We start from the raw sequence: 20,771 nt of genomic DNA on the forward strand, positions 1-20,771 counted from the left end.
GTTTCTCTTAATGAACATTCGGAATGACATTCAGATCTGACGCGACGAACGCTATCAATCAGAAACGTTCTCGGATGCCTGCTAATGGAGATTAATACGGAAAAGATGAAAGGCAGTGTGTAATGGTGCATCGCTCACCCCAAAAGGCATTCTCCGAAGCCCCGAACAATAATTATAGCAATACTCAGCGTCTTGTTGCACTTTTAACTTTAGATAATTACTGCTGAGAGAAGTGAGGCTTTTTATTTATTGTCTTGCTTTAGTTCAAAGCCTGGGTCTGGGTAAAAATAACCACAAAATACACCACAACTCGCTTCTTGTGATTGAAACGTTTCGCAGCACTGTGTATCCTTTCGATATAAAATTAAAGCAATCAATTTTTTCTTACCTCAAAGGAAAAGAACCAACAGCATTGTGTAGTTTTATATACTATATAGTAGGATTTCAAAACCATCTCTCAGACTTTCAGTTTTCCTTTCACTGTGTATATATACACACTTATCAGATATTATTTATTAGATATTTTTTACAAGTCAAACTGGGACTTTTAATTATGTAAAATATCAAAATTATGAGAGTAAAAACTCCCATTGTTTCTTTATATAATCCCCTACTACACTGATGCACTTATCCCTGTGTTTTACTTGTGATGGATTACACAGATGCATCTCTTCTGAAAGTTGACAGCAAGTTATCTGTCAATTATCTGTCAAGTGTCAGAGAAAATTTCAAGTATGCGATTGATGGTGTTGCAGAAGGATGCTGCAAATTCACTGAACGGCGAAGAAAAAAACCCCTGAAACTCATTAATTGAAACAAACCAGATAAACCATCGCTTAATGCTAAGATAACCTGTTTTGAACATGTCATACGAGGCGATTCATCACTTGAAAAATGTATCATGCTTGGAAGGGTCAGCAGAACATGCAGAAGAGGTCACCCGAAAGCATCCTGGCTTGTTACCGTCCTGTCACCAACATGAGCAACATAAATAGTCTGATATGACTGAAAGAGCACTAACTACACAAAAAGAGCCTCATCACTGTGCTTTTAACTTTTGTTGAAACTACTGCAAAATGTACTTTTCAAATTTAATTTAGAATACAAATACTTTAAGTCCCCAACTTACGAACAGTTTCCGTTCGGATAGCTCGTTCATAAGTCTAAGTGGTTTGTAAGTCCAACAAACGTTGTCTAGGTACTAGGAGACTAACACAATTGGGTACACAGTATAAAACAATCCTGTTCCATGATCTTGTTCTTTAGAATCGTGCCGATGGTTGAATGAGCAAGGTCTGCCATCGTTTCACCTCGCTCCATTCTCTCAATTATTTCCCTTTTGTCTCCACCGTTGGTGCTTGGAGCTTCTTAGCAGTACTGGCTTCATTGGCACTGCTTTTACACTTGCTTTCGGAACATCCTGGGATGCACGCTCTAACGTTCAAGATTGAACATTTGTTCGTATCTTTGAATGTTCGTAACTCAAATGTTTGTTTGTAGACGTCTTACTGTAGTAAGAATTTTTTTTTTAAGTTTAACTAAAAATGTTAAATTGGACGATGTCTTCAGTCTATAATCCTTATTTTATCTATTAATACTAATAAGTTATTAATTTAATCCACACCCCGAATTTGTAATTTGCATTTAGTCCAACAAGCAAAACACCAAGTTTGGCTGTATTACTTTTATTTTGGCTGGATTTGTGATTTTTGGAACATCCTGTACACAGAATTAGAAAGTACAATTTCCTAAAACGATAAAAGTAGATCCCTGACTAAAAGCAGAACTGAAAGAGGTGTGTTACGTAGCTTCAGCCGAAGGAGAGTTCTGTGAGTCAGTTAACCATTCAGTACAACATCTTACCAAACACAGCTGGTCTCATATTTTAAAGGAGAGAATAGGATGGCAAAAAAAGAAAAAAAATGTTTTTACAAGGCGGGCAATCGCTTCTTGTTATGAGCATCACTTTTTGTGGTAAGCATCCTCATCCTAAGGGCTTCATGATTATATCTCAGCTGCTGCAGGTGCGAACGATAATCGCTTTCCGGCACGCACTTATTGTGTTCTCTAATCATGACTCATTCATGGCAAATTCTCCACTTTCTCTAATGGGACGTGGGAGGAGGGCAGGCTTTTTTTTTTTTTTTTTTTTTTTTTTTAAGAAGGAAAGGTCTCCTGAAGGTTTTTTTTTCTCACTTCCCCCGTTTGGAGAATAAAACCTTTCAACAAGGCGTTCATGTGGCAATCCTTCTACATTTACTGATTGCTTGCTGCGCTGTTCTGTTCTGCTTATTAGCTATGGTTATTATCCCTCCTTTTAAATCACATCCAATCGTGTTAGGTCTCAAAGGCTGCACATTTAGAATTACATCTCGGGATTTTGCTTTACAGATTGTCTTTTAAAATACAGTAAATTAGATGAGGATGATTTGTCCAAGATGCATTGGATTGACATGAGTTTTTTTTTTCTCATTATAAAAGCTTTTTTTTCCCCTCATTGCAGAAATAACAGCTATTATTACATTATGAACTTATAAAATAATGCGCTTGGCATATGAGCTCCTAAGGAAACATGTAATGTAATAACGGATTCTCCTTGGGATTCCAAGGCTATAGTGATATTAAAATAAAAAATTGACATTATATATTTTCTTTACAAACTGCAGAAGTAGGAACATCTATGGTACAGCAGTAGAATATATGTTGTTTGGCTCCTTGCAATACTGAGAAGTTGCTTTATTTAGGTAGCAGACACACCAGACTTTCTGTTTACTGTTGCCCGTCTGTTGCTTGGCACATATCTGGAAAAAAAAAAAATATGGCATCTTATCCACTAACACACAGGCTTAACTTATCTTTGCATTTTTGGGGGGCTTTTTTGGGGAATTGGGATTAGGTTACAGGGTCAGCCCTGATATGGCACCCCTGGAGTGTAAGTGCCTTGTTCAGTTCCCTTGACCTTCTAATCAGGAACCCAGAGCTACAGAATAACCACTAAGCCACACATGTCCCAATTAAAATGAGCTCAACAGCTTAAATATTAATAAAATTATTTATTACTGTCCGAACAGAGTCAATGCTGTGCAATATTAATGGTTTAACACTTATTTCTTTAACTAGTATTTAAACAAAGGTCCATTTGTACCGATTCACCATTGAAGGTCAAAAATTTATTTTTGTCATTTTCAGATGATGGAGTTGGACCCAGCGATGAAGGAGGAGCACCAAAAAGGAACATCAGACAGGATTCCATGAGGGAGCACCACGAGATTGCAACAACGCTTCCACCAATTTTCAACCACCAACCCAATATGAAAAACATTCTCCTCCATGAGTCTCTTCTCACTAAGAACTTTGAAGGAGACCAGCGGTTTTTCAAAGATGGTGGTCGTACGGATGCTCACTCAGTCTCCCCAAGACCATCCTACCCAGAACCTGGAGATCCACTTTGGTCAACCCATGTGGTTCCTCATGAAGATGCACCAGCTTTCTCTGACATTGCTACCACTGTCATGACAACAGTCAGTCCTACCAGTCCTGGAAAGCTAATCCCCATGGGCCAAAATAGGCCAATCAAGAGAAAGACAGAAGGCATGGTGGAGGAATTGGGAGGTCACGCTACTAAACCATCACAAACTGGACAACAAAGAGTTTCACCAAAGGCTGAACAGTATGCCAGGGTGGATTTCACCAAAAAAGACACTCTATCATCAGTGAAGGGCATTATGGGTAATCCCGTAGACACTGATGGAGATACAACCATGACAAGCATCATTCATACCACAACGGTAATCAGCACTATGAGAGAACAAGGTATGTTTATTAGTGTGGTTGGTCTATTGATAAGCGTGGGTCGCAGTACTGTATGTTGAGGGAGCATAACATCCCAGCATCCAAGGGTTTTCTCTGTGTTCTCAGTTTTCCTTTAACTGATAGAAAATATTCTTGTAGATTGGCTATACTAAATTGCCCATACTGTAAGTGTGAATAACTTTGCAAGCACAAATGTATTTCTACCTTGAGCGCAGTATGCCCAGGTGAGATGAATTAATGATTTCCGTTTTCCTCAAAATCTAACAAAAGGGCAATGCCAGGCTTAGGCAAAACAATTAATCATCTTTGCTTCACTTAATACGAATATCATTATACAATATAGAGCTTCTATTGCTAAAATTCTTGCTTCGCTCAAAATTCTTTGGTGATATTTGATAAGGATTCCTATTGTAGTCTTAAAACGAATTTAGGTGATTATCCACCATGCAAAAGGCACACTAGCGCTAAAAAAAGTTTTTCAACACCAACTATTTCAGAATAGTCAGAATAAGGACCCGAATACATTTATACTGGAAAGTAATCAAGTGTTATCAGCAAATTTATGTTAAAGCATTATTATTCAGGTCTTGTCATACTTGGTCAATAATGATTAGTTCTCTATCCTGGTCTGCATCTGGCCTGTGGTCCATCACTAGGCACCAGATGGAAGATCCAAACATTTATTTATTTAGTTTCGCTGCATGTGCTTTGTCTTTTCCAGGTCAGTGCAGTACGAACTTGACAGACGCTGAAGGCTACATCGAGATGCCGCCAAGCTCCGATTCATTCGACTCCTCTATGGATTGCACCTATTTTGTAACCGTCTATCTTGGATACGGGGTTGAGATTCAGGTCAGCCTTTCCTCAGTGTCAGTCTGCAGTGTCTGATTTTTTTTTATGCAATACACAATGTTTTTTTTTTATTTTATTTGGTCCACAAAGATGTCTGATTCCTTTCAAGATTCAGCACGGCACTAATTAGCATGGGCTACACCAATCTGTCACGCTCGTCTGAAAGGTGAACAAGCTAATAACTCTCGAAAAATTAGGCAACTGAAGTATTTAAACTTCTTTGTTGGTCCACTGAATGGTTAATCAGCAGACTCTATTGTGTTTTAAAACAGCATTAAGACCAGAGAAAGAATCATTAATTTGTTGTGTGAGTAAACACTTCTGAGATCTGTGACTTCTAATCTTTTTTTTTTGCACTTCGGAAAAATAAAAAAATAAAAAAGCATAGAAAATCTGCATTTCCTGGAAAATGTTTTAAAAATGTCTGGCTTCATTACTTCGAAGGAAGGGAGACAAGCCCATCATCCCGCAAAGCCTCAGTGCACGGCTCAGAGGAAATGGAAATGCAGCGGAGCTTCTGATAGAAGCTGTTGTGGGTTTTATGCAATCATGTGGAACTTGTTATCTCTCTTGTCGAGAGCTCGACCGCAGTCAATACGATACTATTGAGCAGCAGCAGCAGAACAAGTGGCTAGGCATGTAATTTTGGATGTATCAGTTGCGATGGCAGAAAATAGGATTTAAATCCCATTGTGAAGTTAGAGTGAGGTACGAGTTTAAAACAGAGCCAGATAGAAATTGAGTCGTCGTGCTGAAGAACATTGACTTTTTTATCCACATTCTTCTGTCTGGGATTTAGGCATAGAGGAATGTTCAATTTTCTCATCAGCAGCGCTGTTGCACGACCTAACGTAAGTTCACGATAAGTTCACGATATCCCGTATATAAGATCCTGTCCAGTCCAAGCACATTTCCAAAGATCTATCAACCATACATATGGTGTAGGTCACCCTTGTGCTGCATGGGCAGCTCTGGCCCCTCAAGGCATGACTCCACAAGACCTTTGGAGGCCGCTTTGGTGTCTGTTTTTGGACTGGGTCACTAGTGACATACCTTTGGTTGCTCTATAATGTGGGGTGAGGCCAGACTTGTCTGGTGCATTCTATAGATCCCTGGCCGGATTAAGATCTGGGCAATTTGGAGACCGGATCAACGAATGATTTTCCTGCTAGGCCCCATACACAGCAATCTGTGGTGCACTGGGTGTTCCTGTACCCTGCTGGGCCCCATACACAGCAATCTGTGGTGCACTGGGTGTTCCTGTACCTTTCTATCATTTCAGCAATTTTTGATGCATTTTGTGGGACTGGACCAGATTGGCGGGTTTTTGGCCCCTGTGGGCATGAGTAAGCCTAATATTCAATGTTACTCAATTCTTTTGCTGTGGCTGATCAGTGTATACATGTAGTTAGTTGAGAACATCTAAAGACACCCATCTTATTTGTCAAATTTAATCACTGGCCTCTATGGCTTTTAGACCCTTTTGGTTGTTGTATTATTTTATGAATCTGCTTCTATTCAAACAGTGACACTAAACTGATGTGTTTATGAGATGAGGATGTGAGGATTTACTTCCTACAGTCCTAAACTGTTAGCTATTTAAGCTTCCCTTGTTGTTAGGCTTGAAGCTCCCATCCAGTGCTCCAATCAACATCAAGCGTGCATTGTTCACATTCCATTTTTTATACTGAATAGCATAAAAAGTAAGCCAGTGGTTGAATCAGATTTTTTTCCCTCTAATATGCTCCAGTAGCTTGGATGCATTTTTTATTCCTGTGTAGACACAGAATGAAAATAGCAGCTGATGAGTCGATTGGACAAACTCTCTTTGGGGTTGGCCTTCAACTGACAAACTTGCAAATTGGTGCGTTATGATTGCCCGTTTGGTTTCCTGCCCTCCCTACCAAACTGTCCCAAAAAATTAATTGCATACATTTCCTCATTCGCTGGCATTTGTAAATCCCCAAGCAGCCAATTTACCGCGTGTGACTTTGAAATGTGTAAGCCATCTTGACACTGCTCTGGAGGGCTACGATAAGTCCAGGGCTTGAGCGTGTTTGTTTGAATATGGATTGTTTTTTTGTTTTTTTTTTGCCTGCTGACTCCTAAGGGTGTTGGCATTGTAGTTAGGATTAATGAAGCTTTGCTTTGTGAGTGCAAACTCCAATTCTCGGATTTTCTCCCCTCTGTCTATCTGTCTCTCTCCCAGGCAGACGTTGCAATAGGCTTGGTTTTAGACATGCTAGCAATCAATCTCTCTGGCTTCTTTACTGCTGTTGCTTAAGCACTCGTGCTCTCGGCTCTCAGCGGGAAGTAGTACGGAGGGAGGGTGGAGGGAGGGAAGAGGAAAGGTTGGACAGCTCTGAAGTCTAAATTCCCGCTGCTGCTCTTAAATCTGTGCATTCTGCAAAATGACTTGCTTTCCACTTTAGACATCAGTCTGTGTTGGGGTCCATTTACGAGCAGATGGTGTAAATGAGCTAGGGGGACTAAAAGACTAAATTCTTTAAAATTTGTATCATTTCGCTGTTAAAAGATTGGAATATTTCCACTTTCATAGAAACCAAAAATAACAGCACCAACAGCGATCAGAAAGTCATTCCAGTGCAAAGTGTAGATTCATGATATGTGGATGGATAAAATAGAATTCCCTCTAGAATATTGGCAGGCTTTTCCTAAAAATGAGCAAAGGTACAGTAGATGGATAGATAAGGAAAATGTGCAGGGATAGATAGGTAGATGTCCAGAAATATTGGCACACTTCATGACATTTAACAGTGACCTCTATCTCTCCAACCAGACAGATAGGTATATAGATAGAGACCGAACTTCTCAGGTACGTCTCGGGAAAACAGGATGGTCATAGAAGACACCGTAACGCTGTAGCGTCTGCCTTGTCCATACAGCGCCGGTAAATCTCATGCCCAGATGCATTACAGGTTTATTTGCCTCCTCCATAGTGTTTGACTACGAGGTGAACTGCGTGCGATGAATCATACGTCCGCCTTGTACTCTGAATATTCACCAGAGAATAGAGGGGTGCAGCAGCATGTCAGGACCTCTGAATACAGATCCTGTTGCTAGTAGAGACTGAAATCTAAAGCACAGAGCTGTCTAAGCTGGGTCAAGCTGTTCAGCGTTCACTTCTTATTATTAGACCTCTTCTTATACCTGACTGTTAGACCTCCTGCTCTATTCAGAGAGCTCAGCATGGCTGCCACCAAGATTCACACCCACATCAAGAACATCTGAATAGACTGAATGCACAAGGTGTAATGCATGAGGAAACAAAAAAAAAAAAACAAGAAACAGATTTCCTTGCATGCTCTTGTTATACAAGAAAGTCTTAAATGAACAACGTGTAGATAATCAGCTTTGTAATTATGTTAATTTGCTAATTAATTTGCCTTAGGATATAACATTTAGCTTTTCCGCAATTCTATATAATCAGTTCCGGAAAAAAAATATAAGAACACACCAAGTGCTTTATTACATCATTAAACTAGAATGCGTATGCTTCCTGCACTGTATAAATTGAATGCGATTACACAAAAAAAAAAAAACAAGCTTCAGATATTTTGTCTGATGCAATACATTCAAGTGGCACAGTGGCAAAATGGTTAGTAGAGATTGGGGGGAAAAAGTCGATGCAGTTAAGTATCGTAGTTCTTTGTATCGTAATTCATGTATCGCCACACCGACTCCAGAATCATTTGCTTTGAAATCACTGATTTATATTTCGTGTTTGGTTTCTTGCCTGCCATGCAGAAAGCCCAGGTTTGATTCCCACCATATGCCCGAACCCCAGCCACTGGATGCAGTTCTGGTCCGGATAAAATGGGAGGATTGAATCAGGAAGAGCATCCGGCGTAATTCCTGTGAAAAGTTGTTGTGTGAATCGGATGGTCTGCTGTGGTGACCCCTTGACCGGAGCAGTCGAAGGACTAACAACATTTGATGTTTGCATATGAGGTGGAAATCTTGTAGTTCCTCTATAATTTTACGGGAAGCGTGCTTTGAATTATCCACATACTGTATTGGCAGGCAGCACATCATCCTGTGTGACAAGAGAAAATTATATGCTAAGTTTGTTTAGAATTTAAAAATAATCAAAAAAAAAAAATTATTGGGACATCGCCACAGCAGACCATCCGATCCGCACACAACCCCTCCTAACAACACTCTCCCATTTTATCCGGGCTTGGGACTGGCACTGCATGCAGTGACTGGGTAGTATGGGGTGTGGCAACAGGGCTTGAACCCGAATTCTCAGGTCCCCATATCAACAACCTAGTGCTTTAACCGCATAAGCCACCACGCCCATATTAATTCAAATCGAATTAGCACCTAGGTTTTATGATTTAATCGAATTGGCTGGTCCCTGGTGATTTCCATCCCTAGTGGTTAACACTGTGGCCTTGCACCTTCAGGGTCGAGGATTTGAGCTCTGCCTTCGGGCCTGTGTGCGTGTTCTCCGCATGATTGGTGGGTTTCCTTTGGGTACTCCGTTTTCCTCCCACAGTCCAAAGACATGCAGATTAAACTAATTGGCGTTTCTAAAAGTGCATGCCTGTCACCCTGTCTAGGGTGTCCACACCTCGTGTCTTGAGTCCACTGGGGTAGGCTCCAGACGTCTCGAGACTCTGTCCAGGATTTTTTTATTTATTTTTTTCATTGCTAGTTTGTTAAACAATCGAGTGCCACTTCTCCGTTACACCATGTCAGTCAGTAAACTTAAAAACTTAAAGACGTGCTTAGCATCGCTGTTCCTCCAAATCTGTCAAATCACTTGTAAAAACAATATTCTTAGTTAATAGTGCTCCGTGGAAACAGGATTGACTTCGTAGATGTGTGTGTGTGTGTGTAGCGCTGGAAGTAATCACCTCTTCACTTGACCTTCATTAATTCCCTCTGCGTGGGATCCAGTAAACATGCAGACAATGAATACAAGAGCCCTGTGCCGGGAAGAGCAGTTCATTTATCATTACCCGTCAGATAAAATTAGGGATAGGGGCATGAGCATGACCGCTGTCCCCAATGTTCCTCTGCTCTGATAAGGTTTGATTAAATACAAGCCACTGATGACGCGGCATGTTGAAGGGCACCCTTGCGTGGCCTCCGTACTCTAATTGGATTTGCTTTGCTGAATGCCCTGTTTGATGCAGAGCATGCTTTTGTCAAGCTTTAATCCATGTGCTGGAGGTTATTGTGTCAAACAGATTGCATAAGAAGTTCCTTTTCAAACCGTTTTATGTCATTTTACTTTGTTGGTTGTGTTATGAACTTCTGGCTGGTGTGTGTTGTTACTTTTGTGCAGACTACTGAATTTGTCATGGCACCTTATGTGTTAGCATCTGTTCCTCTTTCTCCCATGAGAAGGCAGAGGAGACCTGTGTCTTTTCTGCTTTAGTCACAAAGTCAGACAAAACAAGGGCTGTTTTCCACTGCACAGTCAAAAACAACAACTGGGTCAAACGGGTGACAACAGAACCTCTGAATCTTTTTTTCTACTCGTCTAGACCGCTTGTTCTAGTCCTTTCTAAATGATACATCCGCTTGTACTTGATGGATTATTAATGGGAAAAAATGCTAATAAATCCACTAAAGTAACATTAATAAAAAGTGATGGTCTGAACAGGACTTTTATTTCAGTCGCTATGGAGAGAGCACGTTGTGCTTACGACAGGATCCTTAGGGAACATGCTGTTAAGGCCAGTAAATGTACACACACAACAATGAGCATTAAAAAAAATATAAGACAACAGGGATTTACTGAAATATTAAACTGTAGAGCAGCCAAAAGGGTTTTTAAAAAAAATAAATAAAAGTTTAACGCCTGAGCTCTGTTGATGATGCAGTTTGAATGCTGTGCAAACTCCATATTTTATTACAGTACAGTAATTTGGGGGCTAAGATGCACCTCATGGTAATACTCTAGGAAAAAAATGTTAAAAATTAAACAGAGAGTCAACATTACAACGCTAAAAGATGCGTGACATGAAATGAGACATGAGCAAGCTGTTGCGTCCGTCCCGGAATTCTAAATCCTAATGGAAACTTAAGGGGCCGTGAATATGCTCGGACGCTGCGCGAATGGATGTTAAACGGCATAAAACATAAACGTCAATGTCAACAAAACGTCGTCCCACGATGAACATCATCACAATGACTTTACACCTCGGTCATCCAACATCAGAGAAACAGCATTTCCCGCTGGGTAATTTTGCTGATAAATGCTGCACAAAACACGACTGTGCCCACTTCACTCCTCGCAACTAATGTACTTAAGTGCAAAATTGAATTGCGTCAATCATGGTAGAATTTGGGAGATGGAGACCACTGGGTGGACATGCTGGTGTTCCAGTGACCTAATATCTTTTAAATTATTTTAACTGTTTACTTCACCCCAATTCTTTTGGCACCACCATTCCATTTAAACATTAATCAGCAGAACAGTTAATAAAGCCTGTAACTACTGCATGGAAGCAAATAATGGCCTAGTTAGTCTTCGAATGATGTAATCTAAACTTGTTTACTGTAGATGGTGGTTTGTTGGTAATAAAGCACTATTTCTAACTTAAAGGAACAAAACGTTTTCTGGTACTACTGCTACTGCAAGGACTGCTGTGGATCCTGAGCCTATTTCAAGAACAATGTGTGGACAGAGGAGGATTTCACCCAGGCACCTTATTTAGCATAGATAATCCGCCGACCTGCTTAAACCAGATACCCTTAAGAGATCCCACCCACACAAATACACAAAAAACGAGAGAAACTGCCGTCAGATCGTAACATGACCTCAGGATCGAACTGAAGAACCTCGAGCCATGAGGCTACAACGCTACCTGCTGTACCACCGGACTTAACGTGGATTGAGAATATGTGTGTTATTTGTCCCTGCCCACTACATCATCTTTGCTTTATTCTTCACACAATCCAGTCCAAGTGATTACGAAGAGAATGAGCTGGCGTAAAAGCTCTAGAAAGTTTGGGCAATCGAACCGCTCTGGTCAATTTTGCTCTGGGACAAAAAGCATTGTCCAGGCTCCCAGAGGCAGTTTGAATAAGAAAACAGATCCATAGAAAGTGTCAGAGTGCTTCCACTAATATAGACTGATTTTCAGGTCAAGGTACATTGATATCTGCTTACAATCAGGCTGCAATTATCCCAGGCCCAATCCAGTTAGCTCTTTCCATCCTGCCTTCTCTTTGTTTCTCCCACCTGCTTTTCTCTTCCTCTGTCTCCGCATCGATCTCCACATTGATTTCCTGGGCCTGCTCTGACAAACACCCTGGGATCTAATATCGAAAGGCGGGTCAAATTAAAATGGAGACGTTTGGCTCTTCTTGTGATGGAGCTATTGCAAGTTGCAGGGAGATGAATGGGACTTTTAATTAGGAAAGTGCAGCAGGTTCATGTGTGGGTGAGGATGGTTTATATGCCATTTTTACAGAGACGCACCATGAAGTGAAAATGACAGTTCACCCGGGGACACGGCTGTTTCTTGTCTGCGTGGCCAAGCTTCACGACATACTTTTGTTCTCTGCACTGTGTCCAAGCTGGACTTTTGTTGTCTCGATGCCTATCTGAGGGCATGATGTCCCAACTTCCCGATCGATGCCTTCGGTACTCAGTCCTGTCGGTCGCGGGGACACGTTCACATGCAAGAACCGATGCGTCAATGCTCAGAGCAGTTAGGTTTTAAATCCGCATTTTCTCCCGGAGAAAGCTAAAGCGGATTGGCATCGACTGTATGAGTTGGCAGCATTAGAAGAGCTGACATCAGGTATTTAGCAGTATATAAGATTAAAACAAACGGATCCACTAAAGTAACAGATATAGTACAGTTTATAGACTTCCTTTTTCTTGTCATGCAAGATCGTGTACTCGGACACAAAAACAACCAGACCTCCATCTGTTTTAGATGTGTGACTAGATATATGTGTGTATTCAAGCAGCCCAGGTTCAATTTGAGCCAATAGTAAATGAAGACATTAGTCACTGAGTTACGAGGCTGGTTTTGAGGTTGATATGCATCAGGAGAGGATGCAGTGTAAATGCAGTATAAGCCTGCTGAAGCATGTTTATAGTCTATAGTCCAACTTAATTACGGATTTAACTTGTCACTCCCTGGTGCAGTAGGGTACTGTGCAGTACTGTGACCTCAGAAAGCATAGCTTATTCAACCCTCCAAGCCAGGAGTACTTAACTTAAAATGTACAGTAAAAAGGTCCAGAAAAATAAAAATTCTTTGAGCCGAGGTCTAAATTGCGTGTTCGTGTTAGGATTCAGGGCCCGTATACACAAAGCTTCTTAAGCCTAAAAGTTGCTCCTAGTGATAAAATTCTAAGAAAATTCTTAGACTTATGAAATTATCTTAGAATTTGAACTTAAAATTCTTAAGATTTAAATCTTAGTAAAGATAAAAATGATTCCACGAAACATTTTAGCCCTAAAAACAGCCCCTAAGGTAAAAATTGTTAAGAGTAGAGAGGAGCACTTTCATCTCCTCACTAAGATTTTGATAAGGTTTTTGTACTTTCCTTATTCAGAAGTGCTCTAAGAAGTTTTCTAAATCACTTTTAGTCTAGGACTCCCAGCTAGGACTTTTTAGGCTAAGATAGGAGCTCCCTGAGAGAATTCTAAGAAGCTTTAAAATTCCCATACCATTTCAATAATATTTATTGTCAGTTTTTAGTAACTACATTAAACATGTGGACAATTTGAACCTGTATATTTGATGGCCTTGTATATTTCATTATATTTGTATAGAATAAAAACCACAAACTTTAAACACATTTAGTGAATTTTCATTTGCAAGCTGAGTTCAAGCTCTGATTCCTGTCTGTACAGAGGTTTTAAATATTCTCTGTGTCCATGTGACGCTGTGTGTGATGCTTGGTGATGAACTGTTGTTTAAAGCTTGGTGTATTTCTGCCTTTCATGCACTGTTCCTTAAATAAGCTCTGGATCCTTATGGCTTGAAAATACTGAAGGTAACTGAATGATTGATTTGATCATTATATTATTTACGATACCTCAAGCTGCTATGAAGTGCACTTTGGTGAAAAAAATAATGGACAGATTCTAGCGCTTCATGTGGCATCCTTTGATGATTCAACGTTAAACTGAGAGACAGAAGACCTCCAGCAGGTCCAGGGTATACTCTAGCTTCAACTTCTAGTGGGATGAAACCAGGAAGAGTCCATAGATCTTCAACTGTCTCTTCTTCAAGGATCTCCTTGACTGTCAAGATCCTTACCCTTATATTACAGCAACCTCATGGAGTAATTTTATTCCCATTGCATGTACTTGTGAGCATATTATTTGGGCCAATATGCGCAGCTTGTGACAACAGTTGAGGAATGGGATAGTAGAATTTAATTTATTGGATAAGCATTAAGACGTAAATGATGTTCAATCAGTCACCTAATTTGCTTATCCAAAGCCTCGTAAGCAACTGGAGCTTTACTAATTAATAATAAATGCCTTTGGTATAGAGTAAACCTGGTGGGGATCACTCAGTAACCATTAGTAGGTATATGTGATCAATCATCAAGGTCGTTGTAACTGGAAAACTGGTGATGCAGTATAAGTACGGTGGCAAAAAGTTTTCTTCCCACAGTGCTTTTTATAATCAGACTGTGCACCCTGACTTCACACTTCCCCTCAGCATCTTTCCATCTTCTAACGAATAATATATTTCTCCAAACACCTCTCCGGTAGTTTGATTGGCGACTCTATGAAACGAGCCCACGGTAAGAATTAACAGAGCCTGAGAGAGGCACACGAAGTTGTAATAAACCTTGAGATGAGAGGTGATGGAGAAGCATTGATGCCGGAGCCCTCCAGCACACTGACAGGACATAAAACAGGGCTGCCTGATCCTGATGAGCTTTCCAGGGTCCTGACACCAGAGCTGAAATGAGTTTTTCCCGTAGCGTCCCCCCACCCGGAGAATTGCTTTCAGGTGACATTAATTGCTCCTCGGCCCAGCTAGGCATCATAAAGGAGAAATCGAGAGGAGACGTTATTTCCCACCGGAGGACGGCGGCGGCAAGGGCACCTCGAGACGTGATGAAGAGGTGAAAAGCAGATGGCTCGGCTTCAAAATATGCATGTATTCAAATGAATGCGGAGCTAAACCCCGAAGCAAATTCACAAGCGGCTAGTTGGGTTCAATCTCCTTTATTTGAATGATATGAATCTATCTTGCATTATAATTCATGTTTCGTAAACTAGACTTTGGATGCGCGAGAAAAGTCCAGGTTTGGGAAAATATTTGCCCGAAAACGTGCCCTATGAAAGGAAATCCTGAGCATTAAGCATGGCCTGTTTTTGTATCATGAGGCAGCGCATGAATAAATCATATTAATCATCACTCCCCTGGCCCTTAAAGTACCCTCCAGATGAGAGCTTCTCTCCAAACTGCGCTGGATTTGTACTCATCAGCACTTCTAACTCGCACAGCCGAGTTTAGTGCTCAGCCATTTTATTATGTCTAGTGGAGATGTTGAAAATGCACCCCAGGTATGAACGGGACAATCAGTGTTCCTTACAGAAAGTCAGGTGAAGTCCCGCAAATAATCAGATGAGATAGGTAGACAGGACTACTCGTATACAGGACTACTCGTATACAGGGCTACCCGTATTTGTTTCAGAGGTATTCGTTTTGCTCCACCATTTTTATTTTTTTGTTCCTGTCTGCAGCATTGTATTCGCCATGGCACCCGAATCTGGCAGCATGGAAGCAAATCAGGACGAGTTGCACCGTGCATGGTTAGCAACTAAAATAAGGCATGGACAGCCAAGGATAAGATTTGATGTGGGAATGTGCTCGTCCCATTACAACTGTCAAAAATACAATTGCTGGAGTATAAGAAGAAAAAACAGGTCTGCTAGTTTTCTAAGACACAACAATGGCTCTGATGATTTCCTGTTGGACATGTACGTATAGGATATGTGGTCGTATTTACAAGTATGTAGAGAGAGAGAAAGGAGAGAGAGCACACTTCAGGAAAATATAACTTTGTATAAATATATTTATATAAATTCATTGTTATACATTATATAATGATACTGTATTATTAAAAATATACCTCATAATAATTTTCTTTTCCTGGAATATTTTGGCTGACCCTGTGTGTGTGTATATAAAAAAATCTGTAAAATTTACAGACAGAGTTCAATAATTACCCAAAAGTGCCAAAAGAACAAAAAATGCTTCCTGGATTTTTTTTTTTATTATTATTATTTTATTTTTTTACTTAAATGGTTCAGATCATCAAACAAAATTTTATATTAAACTAAATATATCTTGTAAATACAGGGTCTTGGACAGCTTTTTTCCCTTAATACTATAAATGAAAGCATCACTTTAACTCTGCATTTTGTATGCACTCAGGTTATCTTTGTATAATATTAAAATTTGTTTGATGACCTGAACCGTTAAATTTGACAAATATGCAAAAAAAAAAAAAAAACATTAGGGGGCAAATATTTTTTGACAGCAGCTTTTGTAGTCAAACCATACATTAATTATCCAGCCCAACAGACAAATTAAAGTTCCAGTGTGTGTGTGATCTAATACTTTGTTCAAATTTCATAGGTAAATCATAGGTTTTTCTAACCCATGTGATGTCATAAATATATGGACAGTTGGTTAGCTAACTAGAGGCATCGAGGCATCCTATAAAAAAACAAAGCAATTTATAATGAAAAAAAAAATCTAATTCATTACTACCATCAATAAGGGGTAGTTTTTTGGTTTGTTTGATTTTTTAAACACATCCATACCCGTGTTATATCAGGTTATTATAAGAAGGAAGAGTGGGAAAAACACAGGGCTTGACAGGAGAGAACCATGCCTCGGTGTATTTTGGCAGATGCAGTAAGACTGAGGGTAAAAGTTTATCGTTAGTTTTCTGTAGGTGGTACTTTTTACCTACAGTGTGACAACATACTGCATGTTGTAGTATGACAGCCGGAACATATGCTGCAAGCTGAGGGGTTGTCACAAAATAGTTATTTTAAAAAAACAACAAAAAACTTTTTCCTGGCAAAAATCCAAACATTTTTTGCCATATTCTCATTATAAGCAAATAATATTCATACATAATATTTTTTCTAAGTATATATTAGTCAGATGTACTGTAGATGCAGTAGGTGAAGATTAATAATAAAAAGACTTAAATGTTTACTTCAAAAGCTAATAACACCCAGATTACCCTTAATTTCACAATGTTCATTGTTTCAGTTGTTTCCCAGTGATATTAAATGTACAAATGCAGAGTTTGACATAAAAACAGAAACACCTCTTTTGGATCGTCTATACAAATCTTTTTCATTACAAATCTCAAAAAAAATCGCTTTGAACCATCAATAGCACTTGACTGCATTTGGGAGCCCTGACACACTTCAACATTTATTAAAGTAATATTGATAAAAGTAAATTAAGCAGAGAGATACTGTACTGTTACAACACTCAGGAGATGCCTAATGACATACAGTATGAGACGTGAGAAACACCCACTGTGTGTAGGAAGATATTGCATTTGGTCCGCCTGGTCACTGTTCTCCAATCAGTCTATTATAACCTTATGGGACCAGACACATATCGTGTGTATATATATATAGCTGGTTGATGGCCGGAGTGTATACGGTGCGTCCCTGTATCATGATAAGCTGCTGTCGTCAAAAACCAGTGGTAGTGAAAACTGAAACAGTGTTTATGCAGTTAATGCTGTCAACCAAAATGTTTGTATTGCTTTTAAGATTTTTTTTTTTATAATCTTCAACAAGCTTTGTAATTAAAAAGTTGTGTGCAAAAAAAACAATACTTTTTTTTCTCTTTGTTCCAAGTCGCTGCCAGTGACTCACTACAGAAAACATAATTAGACATGAGCTTGCTATGTGTGTGTGTGTGTGTGTGTGTGTGTATATATATATATATATATATATATATATACACACACACACACACACATAGCACACATATGTGTATGTAAATAAGTATACACATATATACAGTATATATATACTTATTTACATACACACACAAAATGTATTTAAAAATTTTAAATACAAAACACATCCAATAGCATATTTACATGGCCACGGACACTGCACGTTTATTTATCTTTTGGGACAAAACAGTGGCAGGTGGACTTACCGTATAGCATTTTGCAAAATGATAAAAAATTTACACTGAAATAAACAAACAAAATATACTTAACATTTTGCCATCTGTGCTTTTTAACATCTTTGTGACTCAGACACAATGCACAAAATATTTTCCTCCTATTATCCGATGGATGGATGGATGGATGGATGGATGGATGGATGGATGGATAGATAGATAGATAGATAGATAGATAGATAGATAGATAGATAGATAGATAGAACTTTATTAATCAACCAATTCAGCAGCCAGTTCATATAGTATAGAACAAGTAAGCGACAAGTAAGAACTACAGAAAGGAAAAGTTAATGTTAAAAAAAGAAAGCAAGAAACACTGTTTATAATTAAGGTGCATTAATGAGGTAAAAATGGTGTCAAATAATAAGAATATACTTTTTCTACATACATATGGATAATGATTGTAGATGATTATAAATACAGGCGAAAACAAAACTGTGAATAATTTGTGAAAATAATAGAAAGAATGAATGAGTAAGCTGAAATATTAATAAAAGAGAGGATGAAATGAATGGAGAAAGAGAACATAATGCAGTAAAGACAATGTATATGAGCCTACTGTATTTCTTGGGATTAAATTCCTTCTCCTGACACAGAGAAGAGTTCTAGTAAAGTCTAATTGCAGTTTGTAATAATAATAATAATAATAATAATAATTCTTTCATCTTTTCTAAAAAAATATTTAAGATATATTATTAATTATATATCTCATTTTGCAGTAAAACTTTTGAAATATACATGCAGGTAAAGTGTCTTTTAACAACAAATTACCTGGATATTTCTGATAAATTTAATAACGTACTAAAACATCTACAGCATTGTGTCTGTACTGTACGTGCAGACAATTACATATTAACCAAAGCAAACAGCATAGAAGACATTGTCTTTATACAATAAAGCACGGTGATTTTTTTCGCCTGTTAGGAGGCTGGGATCAGAGCCCAGGGTCAGCCATGATAACCCTTGGAGCAGAGAAGGTTACGGCCCTTGTGATAACAAGTGGCAGCTTTACAATGCCGGGGCTTGAACCCCTTGGCCTTCTGATCAGTAACGCAGAAACTTAACCGCTGAGCCACAGCTGCCCTGTCGTAAACCTTCAAATCATAAACATGATCAGTGAACATGAGGTACGAATACACATGACGCACAAGTGACTGGAGCTCGACAGAGCAAGCGAAAATGATTTAGAGGAATTAGCATGGTGATGTGATGTGCAAGGGCTGATGGGTAACGTTTAACATAAAGCACTTAGAAAAGAGTAGCCCATTATATACTGTATTTACACTTCGCTGTGAAACACTGTATATTAATGAAAATGAATATATTCAGGAATATTGTTTTCTACATTGTTGTGTGAATCCATTAAGCATCTCATGCTTGGTGCATCATTTTTCATTAATTTGATACCTTATGAAAAATACTTTACTCTTTAGCTTTAATCAGAAGCAGGAATATACATCATCCAAATTTCCTGAAGGTTACAGGAATCAAACGCCTTTTTCTTTAAATGTGCTACTTTTATAGCACTACGATTCTCTGGTTTCTTTTATAATTAAATGCACATTTTCTTATGTTTGTTAACTTTTTAATAGTTAAAGGATTAACTGGACCTCAAGTCACCCATTACGTATCGACCGAGCCAATCCTCATCTTTCTCCAGCAAGTCTGCGAGAGCGCTTAACAGGCTGGCCGTCTGTGATGACCAGCGAGGCACATTAAAGCATTTCACATTCTCTGAAACTCAGATTGTTGGAACACTGAACAGATAGCCAGTCTCTGCCCCGAGGTGAAGGAGCACACACACACACAGACATATGCACACACATACTGTACACACATGCTTGGCTGGGTCCACAGGAGTGTAGCAATCTGTATCTGTGTGCCACGATAAGACTTGGGCTTCACCCCTACGCACTGTGCCGAGCCACTGAGACACGCACCGCTCTAGTCATTATCCGCATATCACTGACAGGAGGAAAGTCCTGGTGTAAGCCTCGACGTTTCTCAATATACATCACACACCACACACTGTGTGCCATGCTACACAAATATACACACAATCCACAGCGTACCCATGCCTCTTTCTTTCTTTTTCTTTCTTTTTCTTTACTTTACCGCTATCCTGCTGCTTTTTAAATTCCCATCCTGGCCCCCAAGTCAGTTCATTCGAGTCTTCATTAAAATCCTTTCGCTTGTTGAGACAATGTCTGAAGGACAAGTGTGATGTCCCGGACAGATACATTCACCCTCGCGGCTTGCAGCTGTGCACCGATTTTAATTGAATACCTATTCGGGAAAATATCCTACTTTTATAATTCTGCTCTTTTTTACATCGCTGTGAGCTTGTCGCAAACGCCGCTGTACGTCTCAAAAGCATGCAAGCATCAAGCGTGCATGTCCGTTACACCCACACGTGGGCGTCAGTTACTTTATCACGTTGCCGAACAGCACATGGCTGTCTTGTGCGTATTGCATTAAAGGTTATTCCATAATTATTCAAAACATAAAATAATCAAAACGCCTTTTCCCCTTAGTGTGGGAGCTGAAATATCTGGTTAACATGTGTAGCTCCACAACTGCTCATTTGTCAATTCTAGTTGGTGATTAATTTTCCATAACAGCGGCTTTAAAAGTAGTGCTACAAAAGTACAGGGTGATTCAATCGAAAGAGGCCCAAAATATTCTGTAATAACCCTCGCTGTCTGAGCCCCAAAAAAAAAAGAAATACGCTACCTACCTTAACAGATGTGGAACTGATTGCAATACGTGCAATGCTAGAAGTGATTCACGTTTTCTGCCAGACACATTTCGACCCGGCGCTCCATGTATTGGCAAGGATATTGAGGGGAAAGCACAGTGTGATGACTGTCCGGGGCCTACAGTACTACAGTACTCTGTCAGACTCGG

At 39.4% G+C, this 20,771-nt stretch overlaps 1 protein-coding gene across 2 annotated transcripts in view; it reads left to right on the forward strand.

The window, feature by feature from the left end:
• The window catches only part of sez6a (seizure related 6 homolog a), a 150,752-nt gene that overhangs the window by 73,465 nt on the left and 56,516 nt on the right, over positions 1-20,771 (forward strand). For both annotated transcript variants that reach the window (XM_053476123.1, XM_053476122.1), the window contains exons 2-3: positions 3,190-3,813; positions 4,535-4,665. In XM_053476123.1, the coding sequence (XP_053332098.1) occupies positions 3,190-3,813; positions 4,535-4,665 (755 nt within the window). The remainder of the gene's footprint in view (positions 1-3,189; positions 3,814-4,534; positions 4,666-20,771) is intronic.

This window comes from Clarias gariepinus, chromosome 17 (assembly GCF_024256425.1).
Source record: "Clarias gariepinus isolate MV-2021 ecotype Netherlands chromosome 17, CGAR_prim_01v2, whole genome shotgun sequence".
NCBI classification, from domain to species: Eukaryota; Metazoa; Chordata; class Actinopteri; order Siluriformes; family Clariidae; genus Clarias; species Clarias gariepinus.